Source organism: Anolis sagrei, chromosome 1, assembly GCF_037176765.1.
Source record: "Anolis sagrei isolate rAnoSag1 chromosome 1, rAnoSag1.mat, whole genome shotgun sequence".
Lineage (NCBI taxonomy): Eukaryota > Metazoa > Chordata > Lepidosauria > Squamata > Dactyloidae > Anolis > Anolis sagrei.
The window spans coordinates 243,406,802-243,431,998 of NC_090021.1; the positions used below are offsets into that span (position 1 = coordinate 243,406,802).

At 38.0% G+C, this 25,197-nt stretch overlaps 1 protein-coding gene across 18 annotated transcripts in view; it reads left to right on the forward strand.

The window, feature by feature from the left end:
• BRSK2 (BR serine/threonine kinase 2) overlaps nt 1-25,197 on the forward strand; it is a 477,737-nt gene that overhangs the window by 243,602 nt on the left and 208,938 nt on the right. For all 18 annotated transcript variants that reach the window (XM_060768843.2, XM_060768877.2, XM_060768852.2 and 15 more), the window contains exon 2: nt 17,066-17,160. In XM_060768843.2, the coding sequence (XP_060624826.2) occupies nt 17,066-17,160 (95 nt within the window). The remainder of the gene's footprint in view (nt 1-17,065; nt 17,161-25,197) is intronic.

Sequence of the window (25,197 nt, forward strand, 5' to 3'; positions counted from 1 at the left end):
GTGAACACAGTCTTGATTCCTATCACCTTGGGATAGATTGTTTGCTTGTATATTGCTTTTTTTTTCAAGCACACATTTGTTCTTTCTTGTATTTGCTTTTGTTTGTGGGTTTAAAATTTTGCATGAAAACTCATACATACTTTCATTTCCATAAACAACATATTTCTTTTTTGTATATGTTTTTCTAATACATCTGGTTTGGTACTTAGCTTTCCCTAAGCATATTTTCCATTTTTGATAGGACAGTTGTGTGAGCAAAATATAGAGAAATAATAATAATTCGCCAATACATTACACAGTCCTAGACACTTGGGAAGTGTCCGGCATGTGATTGAATTCAAAAGCCAGCATAGTAATCTTGTTTGCTGTGTACTAATCTTGTTGTGTATCAAGTAATAATAATAATAAACTTTATTTAAATCCCACCCCCTCTACTCAGAGGGACTCAGGGTGGCTACAAAAATTGTTCCAAGGAGTAGCATTGTCTCTTACATCTGTCCTACTTTAAATGCAGAGACCAGGACTAAGAATTGTGTGGACTTTCCAAGAAACTAACCCACCTTAGTTAATGGTGAGAAATGCTCAGCATTGTAGTCCACCAGTATCTGGTGTGTTGTCTACTGCCCATCATCAATTTAAAAGAAACTTTTCTATATTTTAAATTAGCGAAGGTCTTCTTCATTACGCAAGAGCCTAATTATATATTAGACCACATTCTAAACATCAGAGACGACTCTAAATGCCTGCAAAAATTCAGCAAGTCTTCTTTGCCCAAAGCAATGATTGCAATTTAATCTTTCCACTCTCTGCTTATGGGCTCAGGAACCTCTCAACAGTTAATCCATCACTCCATTGAAGTTAAAAAGCATCACTGTGCTAAATTCTGTGAGCTGGATCTAGAAACAACCCAGATGAATACTGTATCTTTTAAAACCCAGCAGACTACTCAGAAATTTGGAATGTTGACTTTAACCCAAAAATCTTGCTTGGACAGTCTTGTGTTTTATTCAGATGCAGGTGCAGTGACTTCTGATGTCCCTCCCGGGTGATAACTGATAACCACATCTCTGGAGCTGGTGAAAATCCTGTTAGTGCTCTAACAGCGAGGATTAAGAGGGGTCAGGAGGGGACTGCAGGCTATATCAGCAGCGAACAAATTGATGTTATAAGTGTTAAGTGGTGGGTATGTTCTTGTAAAGGAGTCAGCTGCTGCTGGTGTCTCTGCTTAAAATGAGTTGTGACCAAAACTGCCAAGTAATTTCCAGCTATATAAAGATAACCTCTTATGGACAGATGTGTCTGTCTGTCATCTAATTATTAGAATGATAAGGTTGGAGCGACTGAACCTTACTGCACCATTGGCATTAAACTGATTCTATTTTTTAAAAATATGCTCTGCTACTACCGATTCCACTTAACCCGGCACGGCACCAGTTCTTCTATAGAGTTTTATGACTCCCCTCTTAAACAAGGGTTTCTAGGATGAATAATGTCTTGATAATTAAAATAAATGAGATGGCGGTTGACCTTGTACACTGTGAACATATCAAGCCTCAATAGGAAATACGAACTACAGGTGGTGGAAGAGGTATGAAACTTTCAAGCTGACCACTTCAGTGCTCCCTCCCTTACCTTTTTTTTTGCTCCCAAATATGTGGTTCTCAAATACCATTTGTTTTCTGAGAGGTCTTAGTCACATAGGGGATTCTTCTCAGATACCATGTCCCTTTCTAATTTTTCTGCTTGCTGTAGAACAGTGGTTCTCAACATGTGGGTCCCTAAATGTTTTGACCTTCAACTCCCAGAAATCTTAACAGCTGGTAAACTGGGTGGGATTTCTGGGAGTTGTAGGCCAAAACACCTAGGGACCCATAGGTTGAGAACCACTGCTGTAGAAAGATTCAGAACAGAAATAGTAGAACTGGCATGCTCAGGGATTTTGTGGACAAGCTTGAGTGTCCATCTCCATGCCACCTTTATGGATTCAGGTAGTACAAACCCAACTCCAGTGAGACAAGAACTATTTGGTGTAAGTGTTTCGGGAGGTGTTAAACAGTGCCTTACACTTGCATAATAAGCAGTGCAGACTAATAAAGGATGTGTGCTTGCACGTATTTCCTGATGTGCATAACCCTTAAAATTGCAAAAGGAGCTAATTCACAAGGAATATGTCTTCTACCTTGCTCATAAAATAGAAAATAAAACACCCAGCTGTTACAGAATTGTGATTGAGCTCTGGAAAGTATGAATTCCTACTTGGCCACACTCTTTCACCCTCAGAGGAAAACAAAAGCAACCCACCTCTCAATAAATTTTGCCAAGAAAACCACATGATAGGCTTAAGTTGAAAACACCTTGAAGGCAGAAAACAACAACAATACAGAACTAAAACCTATTAGCAACTCTGGAGTGCAAAGTCAAATTAAGAAGGACCCTTTTCTACGATTCTGGAACATGTACAGACCTAAAATTGCATGTACTGCATTTCTACAGAAGGAGTAGGCATTCATTTCATTTATTTAGCCTCTCTTCAGAACTACTTAAAGAAATTTTATATCATAATTAAAATTAATGTGGATTAGGCGATGATTAATGTAACTTGGCATTTGGATTCCATATGCGAGTTGCAAAGTTTCAGTCTGCTAAAAAAAATAGGGCTTTTGTTCGTTTTTTAAAACCTTTACATTTCCAATACCACTCTGGTCTAGTTACCATGTATTTTTAGATTATGTATAGGACAGGAATAAAACATACTAATGTCGAAGGCTTTCATGGCTGGAGTCACTGGGTTGTTGTAGGTTTTTTTGGCTGTATGGCCATGGTTTAGAAGCATTCTAGAGGTCTCACAACCTCTGAGGATGCCTGCCATAGATGCAAGCGAAATGTCAGGAGAGAATGCTTCTAGAACATGGCTGTACAGCCCAAAAAATCTACAACAACTCAAATTTGATAATGTTTCAATTCATATCCATTTGACAATGACATCTTTTTTTACATCATATAGATCTTAAAGTAAAGGTAAAGGTTTCCAACTCATATCCGGCTCTGGGGGGTGGTGCTCATCTCCATTTCTATGCTGAAGAGACTGTGTTTTCCATAGATGCCTCTAAGGTCACGTGGCTGGCATGACTGCATGGAGCATCGTTACCTTCCCGCCGGAGTGGTACCTACTGACCTAATCACAATTGCATGTTTTCAAACTGCTAGGTTGGCAGAAGTTAGGGCTAATAGCAGAAGCTCACACCCTGGATTTGAACCACTGACCTTTCAGTCAGAAAGGTACTGTCAGAAAGTTCAGCAGCTCAGCAGTTTAACTTGCTGCACCACCGGGGACTCCATATAAATATTATCTAAGGTGAAACGGAGGAGGAGAGGGTCCATTAAGTGTGCCATGATTTTTTGTCGCACTTTTCTGCCTCATATATGCATCACAAAACCTGGGATAGTATCTTTGGAGGCCACCAGTTCTTGAAAAAAAATTATATCAACTAAATTTGACTAGTCAAAAAAGAGGAATGCCTGTTACTAAAATTATTCACTGTACAGTGATCATCATATAAACATCCTCATGTTCAGGTGATTTCTTTCTGTATTATCTTTCTTGTAGTCTCAAATAATGTGCCTTTTTATTATTTTAATTGCACTCTTTAACTTTTTTTCAAATTGTGGATAGGATAATGCTACTTTATTATTGATCTTTTGCATGTTTTGAGATAGATTGCACCTGTTTTGATTTGTAAGTTGCTCTGAGCCTCAATATTGGGGGGAAGGCAGAGTAAAGTGATAATGATAAATGATGAAAAGTTTTTAAAATTCTTTTTCTACATTATTTATTTTATTGTTTATTCCCCACTTCTATAGCTTTCCCCTTGGCCCCAGAAAAGGGCTTCCTGAGTGGCTGATAATGCTTACAATGCAGAAACAATAAGAAAACTAAATTCAAGAGCAGAATAGCAGTAAATCATAGAAGCAAACTATTGACACCTGGGGAAAAACAACTTTAGAAAGGAAAAATTAAATGGTCCATGAAAAAAAGCCTATATTTAGTTGGCACCAAAAACACATCAGGTGGAGATTAGGCAAGCCTTTTGGAGCAGAGAGAGGGCTACAGCTATCACAATACCACCTTAAAAGTCTTAAAAGTCAGGGTGACCTAAAGAAAAATCTTTGAAAATATGTTAATAGCTGAACAGGTTTATGCATAGAAAGTGCTGTTTTTGAGCTACTCTGGTCTCCATCCATTTAGGCCTTTAAAGCTTAATACCAATAGTTTCTGTGGTTCTCAGAAATGTGAAAGTCTCAAGATGTGTTTTACATGCCTGGCCTAATTCAAAATTCTAGACAATGTTATATTCATTTTAAAAAAAAGAAGTCCACCCATGTGCAATGCATTGCGACAAGAGAAATCAGAGCAGAAGGGTGATAAATTTGGTCTTTGTTCAGAAAGAAATACAGCAGGTACACTAGCCACACACTGTAGATAGTGATTCTTGCCTCACTCAGGCTGGATCTTACTGACCCTCCCAGTTTCTTAGCCTGATCCTTAGGACATGGTGGGCAGCTAAGTTTTGGGAACAATTTTTGTCCTCTGAGATCTTCCACAGATGGCACTAAAATCAAATGCACAGTCCACTTTGAATGGCTTTTCTTCTTGGCTTTCATCCATTGTGGGGATGGGGTTTGGTAAGCTATTATTCATCCCTTACTACACGAATCTGATGCCCTTAGAAACCTACAGGACTGGGGACATATGACTTTGGTCCCTCCCCAAGATACAGGTTCAGAGTGGTAGCAGATAGATCTTTTGCTTACAAAAAAAAAAAAAAAAGCCTCGGGGAGCTGTATTGTAACCATCTTGCTTATTATGACAGAATTGCCTGAATACTATCTGCAGGTCTCATGTTTAAAGGCAGACAAGATGAAGGTAGTATTGGTGAGTGACATGAGTTTAAATGCACTGCTTTCATGCACAAGTTTAGCAATTCAACAGTTTTCACAGAATTTGATAAACAAGGCAAATAGAATTGGATCCTATCAGCATAAAGAGGACACTTCACGCAAGATCCCCAGATGACTTCATGCAGTGGTTTCATGTAGATGTTGAATTTCCTGGGGATGAAGTGGAACCATGCCTGCATACCATGGCATACTCCTCTGTGGAAAAACAGTAGATGCCTAAGATCGTGTTTTAGAAGCAGCTATTCAGATATAAGCAGAATCACTGAAAAACAGTATCTCAAATTTCCACTTCAGTTAAGGATACCTTAGTTAATTGTAAGAAACGAGCAGGATTGTTCATCCTTAAGAAGAAGAAAAAAGCTGGCTGGAAACTTGGAGTGGATCAAGGTAAATGATGCCATCCAATACTCACTAATTAGTGATGGTGGTGCACGTTTTCAAGCTTTATTTTCAAAATACAGGAAGGGAATGTGTGGCCTGTAGATGTTGTTGGATTGCAACTCTCAAGAGCCCTAGCAAGGGTAAGTATGGATGAGGAATAATGGAGTTGTAGCCCAGCAGCATGAGGGGGCTCATACTGCAATTGGTTCAGTAATGAGAATGAATTTGCTGGCCTAAGCAGAGGACATCTAGATATTCACAAACATTGAAAAAATAACTTCGCACAGATATATTGTAAAGTGCTGGTCTTTTGCTTGCTGCCAGTTGAGATCTCATCCAAAGTATTTTTAAAAAAATACCTTCTGTAGTTACTATTTGCAAAATCAGCTTTGCTTCCCGTCTTACTCTGAATTTTTGGTTTTCTTCTATAATATCTCCCCATTGGCAAAGATCTTCAAGATGTTGGATTTGCTTCTGGCTATTGTGGCACCTCCATTTGCATTTACATTGAAACACCGCACAGGCCATATGCCACTTATGCAAATATCTGAGGACAGATGTGGTGATACCCATAATGGTTATTCCGATCAAAGTGAGGCTCATATAATAAAGGTATACCTCAGTTAACAAGTAGGTGTGTTCCTGGGCATTATGTCTTCAACAGAAAGTTTGGTATGAGAAGCAGAAATAGTATGTAAAGACTAGAGATAGGAATTCTGCAGTGTATTTTGTCTTGCACTCACAACTACAGTTGGATTTGGTTGGAGAAGAACCCCATTCTTTTCCAGCAAATGGTTTGTTTATTGCAGTGGTTCTCAACCTGTGGGTCCCCAGATGTTTTGGCCTTTAACTCCCAGAAATCCTAACAGCTGGTAAACTGGATTGGATTTCTGGGAGTTGTAGGCCAAAACACCTGGGGACCCACAGGTTGAGAGCCACTGGTTTATTGGATCATTGTGAGTTTTCTGGGCTGTATGGCCATGTTACTGAAGCATTCTCTCCTGATGTTTCACCTGCATCTATGGACAGGCATCCTCAAAGGTTGTGAGCTTTGTTTATTACAGACACACTGCCTTCAAAAGTCTGCGATTCTCTAGTCATCCTTCACCATTATTTCTGTCCCTATGCTACTAAAATTTCTTCCAACTAGACTGAAAAGGAAGAAAAAGGAGAGATGGGCAGGAGCTTCAGTTTTTTTAAAAAGGAGCTTTAATGTCAGAGGCTTTATTAGCTGGGGCATATCTGCACTGGTGTCAGTGGCTGTATCAGCACCATTAAAGGAAGAATAAGGGAGAACATAAAAAGACAATGTAATCCAATACCTGCAGTTCCAGTTCTTCACATATGTCAAAATATGTCCTTTTCTAAGTCTCCAGTGTGAATCTTATTGTACTCCCGGGCCAGAAGTCCTTCATTTCAATAGGGTTTGCTTTTTTCATAATTTTACGTATCCAGGCTAAATCCAGGAACATGTTCCCTGAAGATACATGGGTCGTACTGTATGTTACTTCAGACCCTCAAAAATGAAGTGAGATTAGGTTGGATATTCTGTGTCAGGAAGCCAAAAAGATGAACCTGAAAGTGGGTGAAGGAGGGGGAGTAAATTTCTAAGTGAAAAGTGAAGTAGACAGGATTGAAACATCAACAAGAAAGAAAGCAAGGCCTAATCCCTTCCTTGCTGTCTCTCCCTCCCATGATGTTTCTTTTTTTGTACTGCATCAATCCTCCTCAGTAGATCACTAGACCAAGGCAGACCAGCATGGCTCGTTAACCAGATGCTACCTAATTAACGCTTGCATGTTTCTGCAAGATACCTTACTAAGGACAGGCAGCCAGAGCTCCTCTGTGTTTCCTATCTCCTCTCTGGTACCTGTGAGGATGGATTAATGAGGCCTGAAAAAGCGCCTCCACAAATGGACTTTGATTTTGCCGTTCTTTAGGGATTGTGGTAGACAGGCAGGAGTTGGTCACAGTGCTTGGGTTCAAATGCTACATCTGGCTCAGTGTAAATTAGGGGATTTCCCTAAATACCCCATGATCTATAAAAAGGGAAAGGAGTTTGTGGTTGAACTATAGCAGCAATCAGAAAAATAGTATGCCATGTTTAGTCAATTTATTTGATGAAGCTACAGCCTACTTTTACACACTCCCTTCCCACGCATGTTTAAAATGGCAATCTAAGACCAATGCCACAGTGGTGGTCTTTTCCACAGAAAAGATAACCATACTTGCAACTTTAAACCCCTATGTTATATATTTCAGCCTTATTTCCAACTATTTTTGTATCCTACTTGTTAAAAATAAAAATGATTTGGCAATAATAGCATCAGTGCTATGTTTATATCACTAAGGAAATGCTTAAATTTGCATTTATTTGTATACATGTGTCAAGATTCAGGTTAGGTTTGTGTGTTAGCACTCTAGCAATTCCACATTTAAACAAACATAAAAACAGCACTCCAGTGTTCACATTTCTGCTCTGTTTAGCTAGCACAAAGATCTTTCCAAGAAGTACTGACACATGAAATATTTTTAGAAAGATACTAAGGAGTAAATCAATAGAGTTGATGTCGGCTCTATATATTTTGATCCTGCTGATCTCACAGAACAATCCTACTATCAACTCCATGGTGTGAAGTGTGAAACCACAGCTTCACAAGGTAAATCCAAGTATTGTAATATTTGTTCTCTTTCTAGGCAGAGAATCTAGAAGTTTAAAAATCTGGCCTGGGTTAGTGTTTCTCAAATTGTTTAGACTTTTTTCTGGATATGTTTTCAATCATTGAGTCAAAGTCTACTTCATTTAGTCCTTCAGGTCTGCTGCAGATTAAATTCCAGTGATCTGTAGGGGGTTTCCTACAAACACAAACAAGGCAGCATATTCCTGTCAAACTCACTTATTTCTCTATTTTTACTCTGTTAATCATAGCACATGTCTGCTCTAACAAGGGACATCTTAGCAAAAAATATGAGTTTTTATTTTGTTGTGTTGAGAGTAAAGGAATTACATGCTCAAGAGGTATAAAGAGGGGCTCTAATGGAGTGATTACCAACCTGTGGATCCCCAGGTATTTTGGCCTACAACTCCCAGAAATCTCAGCCAGTTTACCAGCTGATAGGATTTCTGGGCGTTGAAGGCCAAAACATCTGAGGATCGCTATTCTTAATGTAAGTTATATCAGCAAAGATTGGTACATGGAGAGAAAACTCTTGTAAAAATGCCTTGAGGTTGAGCTGCTGGAGGGACAAAATGTCCACTTCCAATGACATTTACCATTGCAGAAGCTGTAACGGTTAGGTCCAGGACATAATAACTCTCTTCCTCTTCAGGCTCCTGACACAACACAGTGTGAGGGCCCCATGATCTTGCTTGTCTTCAAATGGCTGTGAATCATGGTTTCTAGTCTTAGCTGTCTACTAGCAAGAAGTCTCTGTATTATCTGCTGGATTATTATGTTAGACCAGGATTCTCAAACGTTTTAAGCAGAGGGCCGGTTCACAGGTTTTCAAACTGTTGGGAGCCTGACCATATTTGAAAAAAATCCATGAACAATTTCCTATGGACACTGCACATATCTTATTTGTTGTGAAGAAATCCCATGAAAGAATAACACAATATTTAAAATGAAGAACAATTTTAACCAACATAAATTTACCAGTATTTCAATTGGAAGTGTGGGCCCAGTTTTGGCTGATGAGATAGTCAAGTTAATTAGGACTGTTATTTAACTTCAAGCCGTTTCAGACTTAGGGTGGCCCTAAGTCTGAAGTTTAGGGTGAGGCCAGGTAAATGAGCTTGAAAGGTCACACCCAGCCTGTGGGCCTTAGTGTGGGGACCCCTGTGTTAGAGTATTGAACTGCTCTTAGCCCAGGAGGAAATGCAGAAATCTTTTTGAAATTCATTTTATAACCCTTGGTGTATGAGTGCCCCTTCTTTGCAGGAGGAAACAGTTTTCAGTGAAGTGTTCTTTAGCCTCCTAGCTCTTTGCATTTTACAGTTTATACTCATGTGTAAGTCTAGAAATTTTAGTCAGAAAAGCAACCCAAAAAACTTGAGTCAGTTTACACAGGTCATTGTGAGTATTGTTATCTTAGTAGGGATACCTTTTTTAATCACATTATGCATGTATATGCAATAGAAGTATTCCAAAATCAAAAACACTTATGGTCCAAAGCATTTTGGATAAAGGCTATGCAATCTGTATGGTATGATAAAATAATCTGTGGATAGGTACCTATCTAATTTCCATTCTTAATATTCTTCCAAAAGACTAGACATGAAATTATATGTAAACAGAAACTTGTAACTAAAATGAACACTGAAGCACCTTTATTACATTGAGAAATCTAGCCCCTTTCAAAGGAGTGGCAACGCTTAGACATTTTTGATTCTTTGAAACAGCTATTGAGGCCTTTTCAGCACTGCCAGATAATCCAGGTTATCAAAGCAGATAATACATATTATTTGTTTTGAACTGCATTATATGTGACTACACTGCCATATAATCCAGTTCAAAGCAGATAATTTGAATTTTATATGGCAATGTAGAAGGGGCCCAAGATTGTCCTTGTGGTCTGGGTTTGGCACGTAACGACTATTATCAAAATTTATTTTTTAAAAATGGAGCCATCCCCTTTTCTGAGCAGATTTGCAAAAAGCAAGAGCTTAGTCCATCCCAGGAAAATCTAAAAGAAACACCAACCCCCCTCAACTTTCTTTGCAGTAGTGCTGCTTCTGGCCTTTTTGAATACCTGCTGGAGAAATTGAAGTAGCAGCCAGAGGTGGCTGATCCCCTGAAAAAGCATTGGTGCTTTTCCGTTTCCACGGAATGACACTCAACTTATCCACAGGTCATATCAAAATCCATAATTTTGTCCCCAAAACTTGTCCTCGATTACTGATGAGCCAATAGATAAATTGATCCCATTAAGGAAAGGATTAGTTAAGATCTTTTCAAACCACTCCTCCATGCTATGTTTTTCCATTTGAAATCTACTCTAGCCAGTATCATTAGGGCAGCTGATTCAAATTGTACATTCAAACTATACTGTTGATCCAGAATATTTCTTATCCAAATTATATCCCAAAGATAATAATCGGAGTGACAATCTGTAACTTTTATGCTGATTTTCATGTACTTTCTGCTGAATTCTTATTTATTAATCCTTACAGAATCCCTGTGAGGCAGGTAGGTAAATATTATTACCCTTATGTTATGGCATGAGAGACTTTAAGTCATTAAGTTCTGAAAGTCTGTTCCTTGTTAGCATAAATCTGGAGTGACTCTATTTTCAGAAATTGTTCCCTGTAGTGATTGGAGAATTATTTCAGCCATCTGTGACTTCTGCTACTACTTGACAGCCCTGCAGTTACTGCTTGCTAACATAGTACACTAACCCCTAGACTTCTCCCCAAAACATAAAGTGGTTTTCTAAAGATTGTCAGCAATCTACCACCTGGCTGTCAAGCAGCTTCTCTGGGACTTTTAAAGAACAAGATAGTTTTTTGACCAAGGTCAGAATTTGTAAAATTAAACTCCATTTGGAGCACATGGAGGTGGAGTAACAGGACAGAAGTATAACATGACAGATGGGTAGTGTGTGCAACTCTTTTGAGATTAGGGCAAGAAATACAAAAGTTATCATACTTTCTTTGGAGATAAGAATATTTTGTTCAGGGGTGGCCATGTTGACCTTGCAGGAAAATTCAACAAAATGCAAAACCCACAAAATGGTAACACTTTTATTAGGCTGCCTAAAATGTACAAAGCACATTGTGCAATTTTATAAACCTTCACTGGCTTCTTATCAGACAAAGATGTTTGAAATAATACAGGACAAGAAAAGTAAACATGTTATTGTCATAGCCTACCTTTTGTTCCAAATGTTACTTCTGTTGTTAATTAAGATGGGCTGAATGGATCTCAATGCAGGCAGAAGCCAATTCCATTCTTGGCCGTGTCGGGACTAGGGGCACTAAAATATTTACTGGGACTGATGTAGAAATGTCAAAAGCTTGCATGATGTATTTTGTAGGGCTGGGTGGTTTCGTTTCATTAATTCGTAATTCGTTAAAAAATTCGTTAATTTTTCAATTACAAAACGATAACGAACCAGTCTGGAGCAATTTTTTAAAAAAACAAATTTTTAAATTGTTTCGTAAATGTTTTGTATTTCGTTATTGTATTCGTTTCGTTATCGTTTTGAGGTCGTTTCGTTATTATTTCCACATGTCTGGGGCAAGTTTTATAGTTGTTTTTGGTTTTCTAAGAGTTTTTATAGTTGTTTTTGGTTTAATTAAGCTTCAGAAGTTCCCCCTGTCCCATTTGGAAGTTTTTTAGCGTATTGCGCGGTCGCGTCCGCCATTAACTAATCGATTCGTTATTGTTTCGGAAATCGATTCGTTATTGTTTTGTAATTTTTTTCACATTTACGAAATTTCGTAAATATCGAACTTTTTTAAAGGAAAATTTTGTAATTATTTTAAATAACGAAACGCAAAAAAACCCAAAAAACGAATCGATTTTAGAAACAAATTTTTCCGTTGTTACCCAGGCCTAGTATTTTGTGCATTTTATTTAATGCAACAAAGGTATTGCTGTTTTGTAAGTTTTGCTGCATTTTGTGGGTAAGAGAAATACTAATTTTTAACAGCCCAAAAAGAATAACATGGAAAAGCTTTGGGGTGCAGATGGGAAGAGTCAGGGTTGAAGAGGTGTGTCTGCATTCTTACTGATGGAACTGTTATTTGATCCGATAGTTAAATGGTACAGAATGCATTAATTTCAAGTTGCCTTGACTATTTTTCCTCTAGAGCAGTATTAGGCTCACTGGCATTCTGACAAGGGGAAGAGAAGAATGAAAGGTGACATGATAGATATCCTTAAATATCTGAAGGGATGTCTTGTAGAACTACAGGCCCTGGCCCCAAATAGCATCCCCTTAACTCAGTGTTGGGGATCACAAAAACCTTGGCAACGGTTAAAGGACTCTGAATGCCACCTATACATTTACATGAATCTATTAGAAACAATATGCTTCAACTATACTTCATAAAAGAAAAATCAGCCTGTTTAGCAAGCTTTACAAATGCTGATTGATTTTCAATAAATGTTTGATTTTATACCAATTTTAAATGCCTATATACCACAAAAAAAAAAACCTCAAAAAGGAGTCACAAGTGAGAAAAGTTTAAGAAGTCATATTGTAGAAGATGGAGCAAACTGTTCTAGAGACTGAAACATGAACCAATGGATTCTTTTTTAAAGGAAATAGATTCCACCTTAACATTAGGAAGACCTTTTTTTTTAACTCTAAGAGGTTTTGATAGTGTAATAGATGGGTGGGGTGGGAGTGGACTTTCCATCTCTGGCAGTCTTTAAACAGTGGTTGAATGGTCATCCTTCAGTGCTGCTTTAGTTATGTATTCTTGCTTGGCAGAGGTTGGTCTAGATGGCTCATGTGATCCCTTCCAGGTCTATGATTCTGTGTTTCCTGTTCTGTACAGTATTTAGGAGTGAATCTCATAAGAAAACAACTTGGTAGTAAGTCTTTAAGAGTAAATTTACAGAAGATAAGTCAGTTAATCTCCTGTGTACATACTCTATCCAAATAGTGAAATATACCACTTTAAAGATCTCTGTACATGGAAGTTTCTGCATCCTGTAGAATGTTATCAACAAGGCATTAGAATATGCAGCACACCGAAACTTCTTCCAACTATTCTCTGTGTTATGTCAGTCTTTTCTTTCTATCACCCTGGGCTTTGCTCCTTTCTTTTGGTAGAAAAGAGCAGTGAGCTTTCATCACTTTTCAGTTCATGGCTTTTAATTAAAAATGAAAAGACCATGTTAGCTCTCCTCCCCGTGCCCCGTTTTCTTCCCTGACCTGAAATTAGAGGGTGCCGCTCGCTCTTAGTGAAGCTCTGTGCTTGAGATCAAAGGAAACTCGTAGAATAGTCTAATGTCAGCATAGCAAAATCTGTGCCAGTCTGTCTCCCAGCTGCTGGATATCTATGAAACAGAGTGCCTGGGTATTTGGGGCAACAGAATGAAAAACAGCATGTAAACACAAGAGTTACTGCAGCAGTTGGGAAGTTTTGGAAGGATGTTTTTTAGCCTGTGCTTACTGTTTTTTAAAAATAATTTCTTCAATAATGAAGAGCTTAATAATGCTATGCATTTGTAAACTAGGAAAATCCATCTCTCCTATGGCCGCCTAGATTGGTTTTATCAATGTAACAGCACCACCCACTATTTTATCTTTTTGAATCCTTATGTCCTGTACTTTAATGCTTCAATAGAAATAGCAATTAAACAGAAATTGCAGTACATGTTACAGATAGTAATTCTATTTTGCAACGTGCTTGTCATTTGGAGGATTGTTCCTAGTTCTTACAAAAGCAGTAGTAGAGCTTCTTTAAAACCAACACTTTCTTAAATGAAAAATGGAAATCCAGTCAAGGAAAAGTATGTTTTGTGCGTAGCTGGAGTTTGGCTAAAAACTGTTTGGAGTTCTGGGAGTAGTAGGGGATTCCAAGAATTAAAGTCCAAGGAGTAACTGTCGTAAGCCATGTGGTAGGCTCTTGGGAACCAAGTCAAGCATCCTGCACTGCCCACAAAGAAGAGACCCAGTGACAAAGCATACTATAACTGCACTTACATTTTCCCACATGTATATGTACTTTATGATTTATGTAATTCTCTGTGTGTTATGAGCAGTAGCTTTGAGATCATGTGAAGGGTGGTTTATTGGAAAAAACTGTGTGAAGGACATTGTACTCAGTTGTTAATTTTCTTACAAAATTGAAGCTTCCCATTCTTTATGTTGATTTTGAATAGCTGAAAATGTCAGATAGCTTTGCGAGGCTTGCAACAGATGAATTTGAGATTTTCTTTCTGTGGATGATTGCATTTTGAGCAAAGCTAGCAGAAAGACTAGAGAATTATCTCTACAAGTGGATATTGTTCCCCTTCATGCTAACAACTGAGTCAGTCTAACAACTAGACTTAATGGATAATTTGACTTGTTCCCTGTGGAATTTTTTCACAAATTCTGTAATTGTCAAGGACACAAATGTGAAGTGCTGTAAGAACAGTTAAAGGTGAAGGAAGAGCAGCATGCTATAGGAAGGCTTGGAGATGTAGGAATCAAAAGATGAAAGTGTTTACTTTTTAGGAAGATTGTGCACAGCAGATTGGGTTTTTGCCACTAAAATGTTCTACCATTCTAAAGCATGAAGAATATTATGTACTTTATCAAATCATTGGAATTCATCCTATCACTGTTAAGCCTAGTGTAGAATACATCATGTAAGCCAATGAAAACTTAGAAGAATTGAGTGGAAAATGTGGAAATGTACAGTGGAAATTGAGTGGCAAGGTAGAGTGGTTTACAAATTGTGACTACACTGGATGTTGTCTCCAACCATCTTTGCTAGTAAATAATTTGGTGCTGGTCAGGTAGACATTCAGGATACATAAAAGGTTTTCTGCATAAGAGCCACTTTTCCATAGTGCATCTTTAGTAGAGACAGTGGTATTACAGTGATATATATATGACACAAGAAGAAAAGTAGTAAATGTCCAGGTAAATGATATATATATATATATATATATATATATATATATAGGAAGATGCTATGATTAAAAACTATGCATGTTGGAAAATGCTGAGATTTTTGTTGGAATAGTGGAAAAAAGAATCAAATCTTTGGCCTCTTCAGGACATTGAAATCCTGAGACCTTTCCCTGTTCCATTGACTTATAGCCTTTTTAATGAATTTTGAACATGACAGTAAAGTTTTAGTTATGGGACAAGGTCAGAATGTTAATGTCACTAAAGCATTGCTGCATTTGCTTGTGCTGTGAACAGTTGCCTGGATGTGATAGCAACTTTCTGTAAGTGTGTGGGAGTATGATGGCCTGCAGAGTGCTGTCTTTATGGCTTTTCACTGAATAGTTTCAACAGAAACATGACTCAAAGTGTGTCTGTAATATGTTGTTACATCCATTCCATACTGCTTTGTCATGCTTCTGTGCTAAAGAATGATGACATTGGTAGTGAAATGCTTGAAAGAGTCTTCACTGAGAAGAGAAGTACTCAGGATTAAATCAGTTTAATTCTGCAGTATAGACAAGCACTCAGAATGCCTTAGGAGTAGGATTTCAGGAAAGTTGACGAGATCTTTCAAGTGAGTTCTAAGCACACTCCACAAAATTACAAATTCCAGAATTCCTTAGGATGCCATGATTCTTTAATTAGCATGAGAAAAATATAACCATGGTATAGATAGGCTTCAAGTCATTCACCAGCCTCTCAAGGAGATCAAGGGTGGGATTTTTCCAAAATTGGAGGCACCTCGGGACTAGATGGTACTGCTTTGATTACTCAAATCTTAACTAAACTATTGCTTCCCCTGCTGTCACTAAGGATAATAGTAGTCATATGGTTTTGCCCTAACCCCTAACCGCCCCCCCCCCCCCACCCCCCAGTCTGATTAATGGAGACACTTTTTTGCAGTGTGAACACTCAGGCACATAGACAGAGAGATGCTCCCTGAATTCAGTGTGCTTTCAGTAATTGCCTTGAACACCTGCCTGTCCAAGATGACACAGTCACATGATCCAAGCAACTATTATGTCTTTTCAAGACAAATGTTTGGGAAGATAAAAAAGTGTGCTTCTTATAGCTTTTTTAAAAAGCCTTGGGAATATCCATCTTGATTTGAGAACCACCAGGTTTTAATTCTTTTTTTTTTTTTTACTTAAGGAAACAGCAATCCAATTGAGCATTTCAGGAAGAAGAATGGAAATATAGATTGGTGCTTTGTAACCTTAAATATCCTCTCCACATCCTATCCTCTGAAGAAAATTGTTGTGCTTGATAGATGTTTTGGAATCATCTATGAGGTGTGGCAGAAAGGGGCTTAAAAGATTCCATATTGGAGGTCAAATCAGTGCTTGACTTCAAAAGTTATGGATGATGGCAGTAATTATTCAACTTTGTGGAGTAATGGGAGCCATTCAAACTGGGATAAAGAAGCACTTGGATCTTGATCCGATCCTCCACCTACATTTAAATCAAGCCAGGCAGTCACTTTGTGTCCAGCCAAAGACAAATACACCAGCATTATGACAATTTATGTGAAGCATGAATGTTCTTGTTGGTACCAGGAAACTAGCAGTCAGATAGGTCTGGTCTGTCATTTACACCATATACTGTGGGGTTGCTGTAGGCTTCACAGAATTTGGCTCTTCAGTAGCATATCACATTGAAATTAATGGAGACTTATCTCCAAATTAAGATTTGTGTGATCCTTTGGAAACTACTTCAGGCTTATAGTATATTTTAACATAATTATTTGCTGCAAACGTTCAAGATAGTTGAAGCAAATACAGATAAATCCAGTTAATTTAAACAGTATCTAGTTGAGCTAGTGGGTCAGTGGAACGCACAGAGAAAGACCCAGTCTAGCCGATGGCTACATAAGCAGTGAGAAATGCCAAGGATAACGCTTGCATACTTGTATTGCTGCAGGACTTGTTTGAAATGAGTTCATGATTCACATCTGTGAAAAAAAGAGAGGACCAACAAAAGTACCATAAAGAAACATGTAAATAACCAGTATGGTTGAGTATGAAGCTAATTGTAAGAAAAATATAACTGAATATGCTTCTAATCAATTCTCTCCCTCTTTCTCTGTTTTCTTCTTTCTTTTTTGCAGGGCTTGTGAAGTTGGGGGTGCATTGTGTAACATGTCAAAAGGTCGCTATAAAAATTGTCAACAGAGAGAAGCTCAGTGAGTCGGTGCTAATGAAGGTAATTTTCTAATGGGAGATGTGTGGGGTGGGAGAAAAGAGTCTCGACACAATGTCTTCTGTTCCATGCAAAATTAATATCTTTAATTATGTTTAACAAACATCCCTGTCAATGTTAGAATTGTGCTTTGCATAATAAATAATACTAATATAACAATAATTCAGGAGTGGGGGAGTGGTGATTGGAATTAAAGTGGAGTGTGTATATGTTTTAATTAAGAGCAAAAATGAATGTCCGGTTGTGGCACAGTAATTGAACACAGAGGAGCTGATGTCTAAGCTTGGCTCATCTCAGTTGCACTTGCAGAATGGGATTGGTCTGGCTGCATTGCTCTGGTAGATATGAGTTTCTCAGTCTGCTCTGTAATCATTTATGTACAGAATGCCTGGAGCTGAAACTTTCTTCATCGCAGGTAGCAAAGTCTTCTGGGTTTGTCCTTGCTGTGAGGATTCTCTGAAATGTGATCTCAACTCATTGAGAGATATTAACATACGTAAAGCCTAGACTTGGCTCCATGAAGTTGAAAGGGAATTTCTAACTATGGTGATATTGTACAGTAGAGATGAGCAGGGTAGTAACTGGATAAAATAAATGTTCATGATTTTTATGGCATGCTATTTTCATGAAGTGTTGCTCTTTATTGGGTGCGTCGGGAGAGTATATCTCCCTAAGACAGTGGTTCTCGACCTTTGGGTCCCCAGATGTTTTGGCCTTCAACTCTCAGAAATCTTAAAATCTGGTAAACTGGCTGGGATTTCTGGGTGTTGTAGGCCAATACACTTGAGGACCCACAGGTTGAGAACCACTGTCCCAAGACAACCATGTCAAAAAAAAAAACCAGGATTATATGGAAGTGTAGACTCATATAATCAAGTTCAATGCAGTTAATCTGTGTTCTGAAACTGCATTATATTCAACCTCAGAGGACTCTATGCACACCTGGGATTTGAAAGCACTGCTTTTCAGGTAGTGTTCAAATATTTAGATGTGCTGATCTATTATAGCATAAAAAGACATCAGATTACATGTGTTGAAGTGGACTGTAGTCAATAAAATATTGTGTTCGCATTTTAAAAAAAACAGGATGGCCTATAAGAGACAACATTTTCCCCAATGCACTTAGGAAGTACCCCTTTCTTTATGCTTTCTTATACATAAACATCTTCTAAAGTTTGGTTAAAGGCAGAATCATCTGTGCAGTTGAATGGGAAACCTGCTTGATTTCCTTGTTCAGATTAGTATTTGACTTTCCATGATACACTAGTGAGAATATCATTTACCCGTGGATGAATGAAATATTTCTAATGTCAGGAAGATTTCGATGCAGTCTATTGGAGAGGTTCAAAATGAGCACTGTTCAATCAATAGCAATGATTACTATGCTCTCAAATACTTTAAAATATTTTAAATTATGGAGCAAGGGAAAGAAAGCATATATTTATCTGCATCCCTTTCACTGTTTAATTATAGCATATATTTTGTACATCCTGTCAAAATGCCCAGGCAAATACTGCATTTATTAAGAAATCAGTGATGTCATGTCACGTTACTTTTTTAAAAAATTGCATCAAACTTGAATTGTGAACTCTGGTAGTTTGCAGCTTGGGCATAAAATGATAACTTGGGGAGGTTGTTTTCAAATAAACCAGAGAGCAAATTGGAAGGATAACAGTTTTAGGCTTAGTGGTGTGACATGTCAATATATCAATATTATCTCAGTCTAAATATGACATTTCATCTCATTCATAACGTTTTGGGTATACATCTAAAACATGAATTGGCCACCCAGTCTTCTATTTTAATGAGAGTCTTTGGAGTTATTTGTGCCAGGCACAAGTGTACTGTCTACCAGGAAGAATGTGTATATATGTGCCTTCAAAGCACCTGTTGATTTATGGCAATCCCATGAATATTGTAGGGTTTTTAAAGGCAAGTAACACTTAGAGGTGCTTTTACCAGTTCCTTCCTCTGAAATAATAGTCTACAGCACCTGGTATTCTTTGGTGGACTCCTATCTAAATTCTAACCAGGGCTGATCTGACTTAGCTTCCATGATCAGACAAAATCCTTTAAATCCAAGTCCTTGTTCTCTCCTGCATTTGTTGGTTTTTGGTAGTGCTTAACCGCTTCCCTCCTCTCTTTTTCATCTAGCCAATCTCTAGAGTTGCACGTGTGTCCATACAGCTAAAGCTTCATTTTTTAAAAAATAAATAAATAAAGTGTATTGAGGGAAATGGCTTTTTTTCTCTGCAGCTGCTCTTCATTTGAGCTGTGTAGAATTGAGAGGCATTTGGTAAAGTGCTTTCTAATCATAATGTAATACTATCAATATTTCTGGAGAGAATAATTCAGAATTGAAGCAGCTGGTCTCAATTAACAGAACTGCTGCTGTGGAGATGATACAGGGACAAGCAGAGTGGAGAATGAAACTGCAATAAATGTGTCATTTGAGTCTGCATCCCCTTATCCAAGGGACTGGATTGTGAGTGGATTGCAAAGTGTAGGCATATGGATTATTCTCAGAGTGTCCATTTGGGCATCCTAGGCTCTTACATTCAACACTTTTTTGCACACTTTTGAGATAGTTCTGAGTGTTATTTCAAAGAATGAAGCCAAATGCCTGCTCTAATACCAGCATAGAATAGTCAAATAAATTTGTAATCCTGGTCTTATTATGAGTTAGTAGAGCAACAGACTTGTCGGGCATAAATTATTCTTTCATTGAACAGGTCAAGCTGCCTTTATCCAAAATGCAAGGGACCAGATGTGTTTTGAATGTTGGAATATCTATGTTGCATACATAATAACTTTGAGGTGAAGCACATGTCTGAACACAGCATTAATCTATGCTTCATATATACCTTTTTAAAAATATTTTTATTAAGTGGATTTCTGCTTTTGTATACATAAAATTGGGGTAGAAAAAGGTAAATCATAGGTTAAAAGGTTAGGTTGGGATATAGATAGGTAGTGGGTAGTATGCCTCTACAAGGGAGGGAATGGATGTATAAGGAAGGTCAAAGGGAAAAGAGGGATGGTGGTGAAGGGAGTTTTGTTGACTTTCAAATCTCCTCCGTGACTTATATACCTTGTACACATAGCCTGAATGTAATTTAAAACAATACCTTTGATAACTTTATGCATGAAGGGAGGTTTGTGTACACTGAACCATCAGAAAGCAAAGGTGTCACTATCCCATCTAACCATGTGGACAATTCTCCATCTTGAAATATTTCAGGTTTTTGGAATTCTGTATAAGGGATGTGCAACCTATATCTTGTGTTTTGATTTATTCTAACCTCAGTGCAGATTCTGATGAGAAACCTGCCAGCCCATCTATCTATCCCTGGAATAAGTAAATGATTAAAACAGTTGACAGGATTGACAGTTTTGGATTCTGGAGTATTTTGGATGTGGAATGCTGGATAAAAGGTGATCCAACATGTGATAAGAGTTTTCTTCGGTTTAGAATTGTTTCTCTGGTGTGGAAATTCCATAAGCCCAATATTTGATTGGTAATGCAAGGAGGGCTGTATTCTGGTTCTGAAGTGAGTGGTCAGTTGATGGAGAGTAGCAACAAGCAGTCTTGTTGTCAATCTAAGAATGTAAGCCTTCATAAATTTAAGTCTCACTGGCAAGAATGAAAAATTACATAATTTTTTTCCTCTCTGTAAAAAGGTTGTCAAAACTAAATTTATTGATTCATTTGTGCTTGTAAACAGAAGTATATGTGGTTTTTGTTGTTTTGTGCAGAAAGGCTATTTTCTGGTATAACCATTTCCATTTTCTTTTCATGGAACTCCTTGTCTGAACAGAAAATGTCATTTTATGCACATGCACATCCACGTGCAGGAAAGGTATTCGACGGTGAAGATTGTCACCTGTCTAGGGTTCTCACCCTCAGGTTTCATGACACTTGAGAAACTCCGTTTTATTTTTCCAAATATTTTTTTCAAGTCCTAGTCTGCACATGAGCAGGACTGATGTTCCCTCAGTGTTCCTTTGAGTAGAAGTGACAAGTGCTACTGTCAGCACCACCATTTTTCTACCCAGATACTGAAAATACCAGAAGTATTTCCCTGAGAAAGGAAATAGAAGAGGTAAAGATATTTTGGTGTTTATTTATACTGAAATTCCTAGACTTCTATACATATATACATTCAACAGTTCTTTAGGATCCCAAATTTACCATTTGCTGCAAAGGGATGGTGAACTTTATCAATGGAATTTTTATGTGCTCTAAACTACCTGATATCTCACTTAACACAAATACATCACCATTACAGATTTTCAGCTTTGGAGAGCCTTGAATTCAGCTGGTTGCAGCTCAGAGCAACCAATGAGTACCTTCATCATATCATTGTTCTAGTTTTCTCCTGCCCTTATTGTTTACCATACTTGAGTTATGTGAAGGAGGCACGGAGTAAGAGTTATGCTTTGAATGTGCCGAAATGTATATTTTGAAGCCTGGGGGCCATTCCATATAGTCCCTATATCCCAGGATCTGATCCCAGGTTTTCTGCTTTAAACTAGATTACATGAATCCCCACTGCCAGATAATCTGGGATAAACAGGAAACCTGGGATCAGATCCAGGGATATAGGGCCTATCTAGAAAGGCTTTGCCATGCCTAGACAGAGGTTAGAAGCAGGACATTATTATAGGTGTAAGTAAAGAGTTGTTCCAGGGCCACAAGAAGCATCCGAAAGCCGTTTTGAAGCTATCCCCTCAGACTTTCTAGACTGCCATTTTTCTGACCAAAAGTTGATGTAAATTCTTCAAAGGGATTCACCTTTAAAATAGGTTGCAAGACTCTCTTCCCAGTTTTTGAAAAATTATACTAATTTCTCAAAACCAGAAATAGATTTCAGACTGGTTTTGTATTCTTGCCCTTTTGCATTTTTTTTGTCTGTCTTGCAGCCACTAGAGAAGAGGTCCTCAGCGTTAAGGGCTAGTTCACAATTTACCGAATTGTTGCGGAGCAGAACTGCAGTTTGAAAATGCATGAATGAATTCCTGTGCACACTGCACATATCTTATTTGTAGTACAAAAAATGAAAGAACAATACAGCATTTAAAATAAAGAACAATTTTAACCAGTATAAACTTAACAGTATTTCCATGGGAAATGTGGGCCTGTTTTTGGCTGATGAGATAATTAGGATTGTTGTGGTCATGTGCCTTCAAGTTGCTTCAGACTTAGGGCAACCCTAAGTCTAAAGTTTAGGGTGGGGGCTGGCTAAATGACCTTGGAGGGCTGCATTCAGACACGGGCCTTGGTTTGGGAACCCCTGCACTAGATGGTCCCAGAAATAGAAAACTGATTTCTGGTTTTATCAAATAATGTTACCTGTAATTTGTTAACATTTTGGGGGAAATATTCTTAATGGACAAGTATAAAGAGACTTTGTAAACATAAGTTTTGTTGTCAGATGCTTTAACTGAGGTATACCTATACTGCCAAATATATTTTTCCTCCAAGAAGAAGTAACAACTTACTTTTTAAAAGCAAATCCCTATATTTTTTGGCTAGTCTTCGTTCAGAAATGGTTCTAATAAAAGGAGCCACTATGAGATAGGGAGGGAAGGGGATTGGTTTCTTCACATGATTGTAGTACCCATTTTAAGCCTTTCTTTTTCTCGGGAGGAGAGCAGATTAGAAGTATCTTCCTGTTTGTGCTGTGTGTTTGAGAGCACGTAGGTGGTGAACAAACTGAAGAAATGATTGACACTCATCAAAGAGCTCAACTGCACAAAACACGTCTGGCCTCCTTCTATGGCCCTAGTTTATATTCCAATAACAACCCATTTAGCTCTGCAGAACTTCAGGGGTGAGATTCCTATCCTCTTGAGTTCAAAGAGATAAAAAAGCATGCTGGTGTGTGCGTGTGTGTCTTATCTTTTAGTCTTCTGGTTTCTCGTAGTTTGAGGACGGAGGTCTATTATTGATTGTTTTGTTTTAAATCTGGGATTTGAAAGTGGCCCTGAAAATGTGCTTACTTGTCAGCTCTCTCAGCGTTTAAAAGAGTCAGGTAATTGTGATTTCCTACCGAGAAGACAGACCCCCTCCTTTTCCCATCCCACCCACAACTTCTTGCACTTTGAATTATTTTTCAGATAGGGAATTTAAAAAGAATCATGAACACATGCTGTACCTGTCGAAAGAGCAAACCTGTCAACAAGCCTAGGACATTTTGTTCTAAATTTGTGTGATGGTTAAATTGATTCAGTTGAACAAGTTTCAAAACTGACTTGATCAAAACCCTAGATTCCACATTTTCACTTTCTTAGATCTACAAACAGACAGTAAGGCATTGTACAGTCATATGTTGGATAGTAATGGATTTGGAAGCCTTTGGTGCCAAATGAGTGATGTCTGTATATCATCTTCTGTTATTTTTGGTTTTTCCAGTAAGTGCTGTAAATACCAGACCTAGAGCCAGTCCATGATGGTCTTAACAGTCCTGGGACATCAAAATGTCACAGAAGAGTGATCATTCTGTTCATCTTTCCTGTTTATTCTGGGTTAAAACTAGAGGCTCTACTGGATAATGATCTGAACTACTATGAAATGAGGTGAGAGATCTAAAAGCAGTAGAAGCTGCATTTGAGTATTTGTATAAGTGCCTTCCAATCATCTATGGATTTATAATGGTCCCATTTATTTTATAAGGTTTTTCAGGCAAGGAAGACTCAGAGGTAGCTTTGCTGCTTTGTTCCTCAGAATAATAGCCTGTTTGTCTTGTTAATTGTTAGAGGTCTTCCATGCAAGTACTAACTAGGCCTGATCTTAACTAGCTTCCAGGTCAGACAGGATCTTATGTCTTACAGTATTTATTTGTTTGTTTGTTTGTTTACTGTATTTATACCCTGCCCTTCTCACCCCAAAGGGACTCAGAATGGCCTTACAATAGGCAAAAATTTGAATAAAACAGGCATAATAAAATAAATATATACATTAGGAACATAAAATCAAAAAGCATATAAGCATTAAAACCAATGATTAAAAACCACAACAGTACTTTCAGTTCTCTCTTATGATTGAGACAGATCCATGCTGCTTTAATTCTAAAGGCTTTCCCATGCAACCACATTTAATCCACCATGGAACCAGCACTGAAAGTGCAGCAGAGAAACAAGGATTGTCATTAATGCGGCTAAGTCAACTATGTTGAACATTGAATCTGTTGTCATTGTTGTCGTTGTGGACCTTCAAGGTGTTTCCAACTTTTAGTGACCCTAAGATGAATCAATCATGAGGATTCCTTAGCAAAGTTAATGAGAAGGGGTTTCAGGTATCAAAATAGAGATTATCTCCACAGTCCAGATTTGGCTTCTGTGTCCATGTTGTCCTAATTTGGTCTATTATTCACAAACACTTGCATTCTAAGGTGTACTAAACATAGGTTGTTGTAGGTTTTTTGGGCTGTATGGCCATATTCTAGAAGCATTCTCCTGGCATCTCCTGCACCTATGGCAGGCATCCTCAGAGGTTGTGAGGTCTGTTGGAAACTAGGAAAATTGGGTTTATATATCTATGGAAAGTCCAGGGTGGGAGAAAGAACTCTTGTCTCTTGGAGCTAGGTGTGAATGTTTCAGTTGGCCACCTTGATTAGGATTTGATGGCCTGACAGTTTTTAGATTTGGCTTGTTACTGCCTTGGGGAATTCTTTGTTGAGAGGTGATTAGATGTCCCTGATTGTTTCTTGTCTGGAGTTCCCCTGTGATTGAGTGTTGTTCTTTATTTATTGGTATGACTTTAGAGTTTTTTTAATACTGGTAGCCAGATTTTGTTCATTTTCATGGTTTCTTCCTTTCTGTTGAAATTGTCCACAAACTTGTAGATTTCAATGGCTTCTCTGTGTCGCCTTACATGGTAGTTGTTAGAATGGTCCAGCATTTCAGTGTTCTCAAATAATATGCTATATCCAGGTTGGTTCATTAGGTGCTCTGCTATGGCTGACTTCTCAGGTTGAAGTAGTCTGCATATTATTCATGTTCCTTGATTTATATTTGGGTACTGCATTTGGTGGTCCC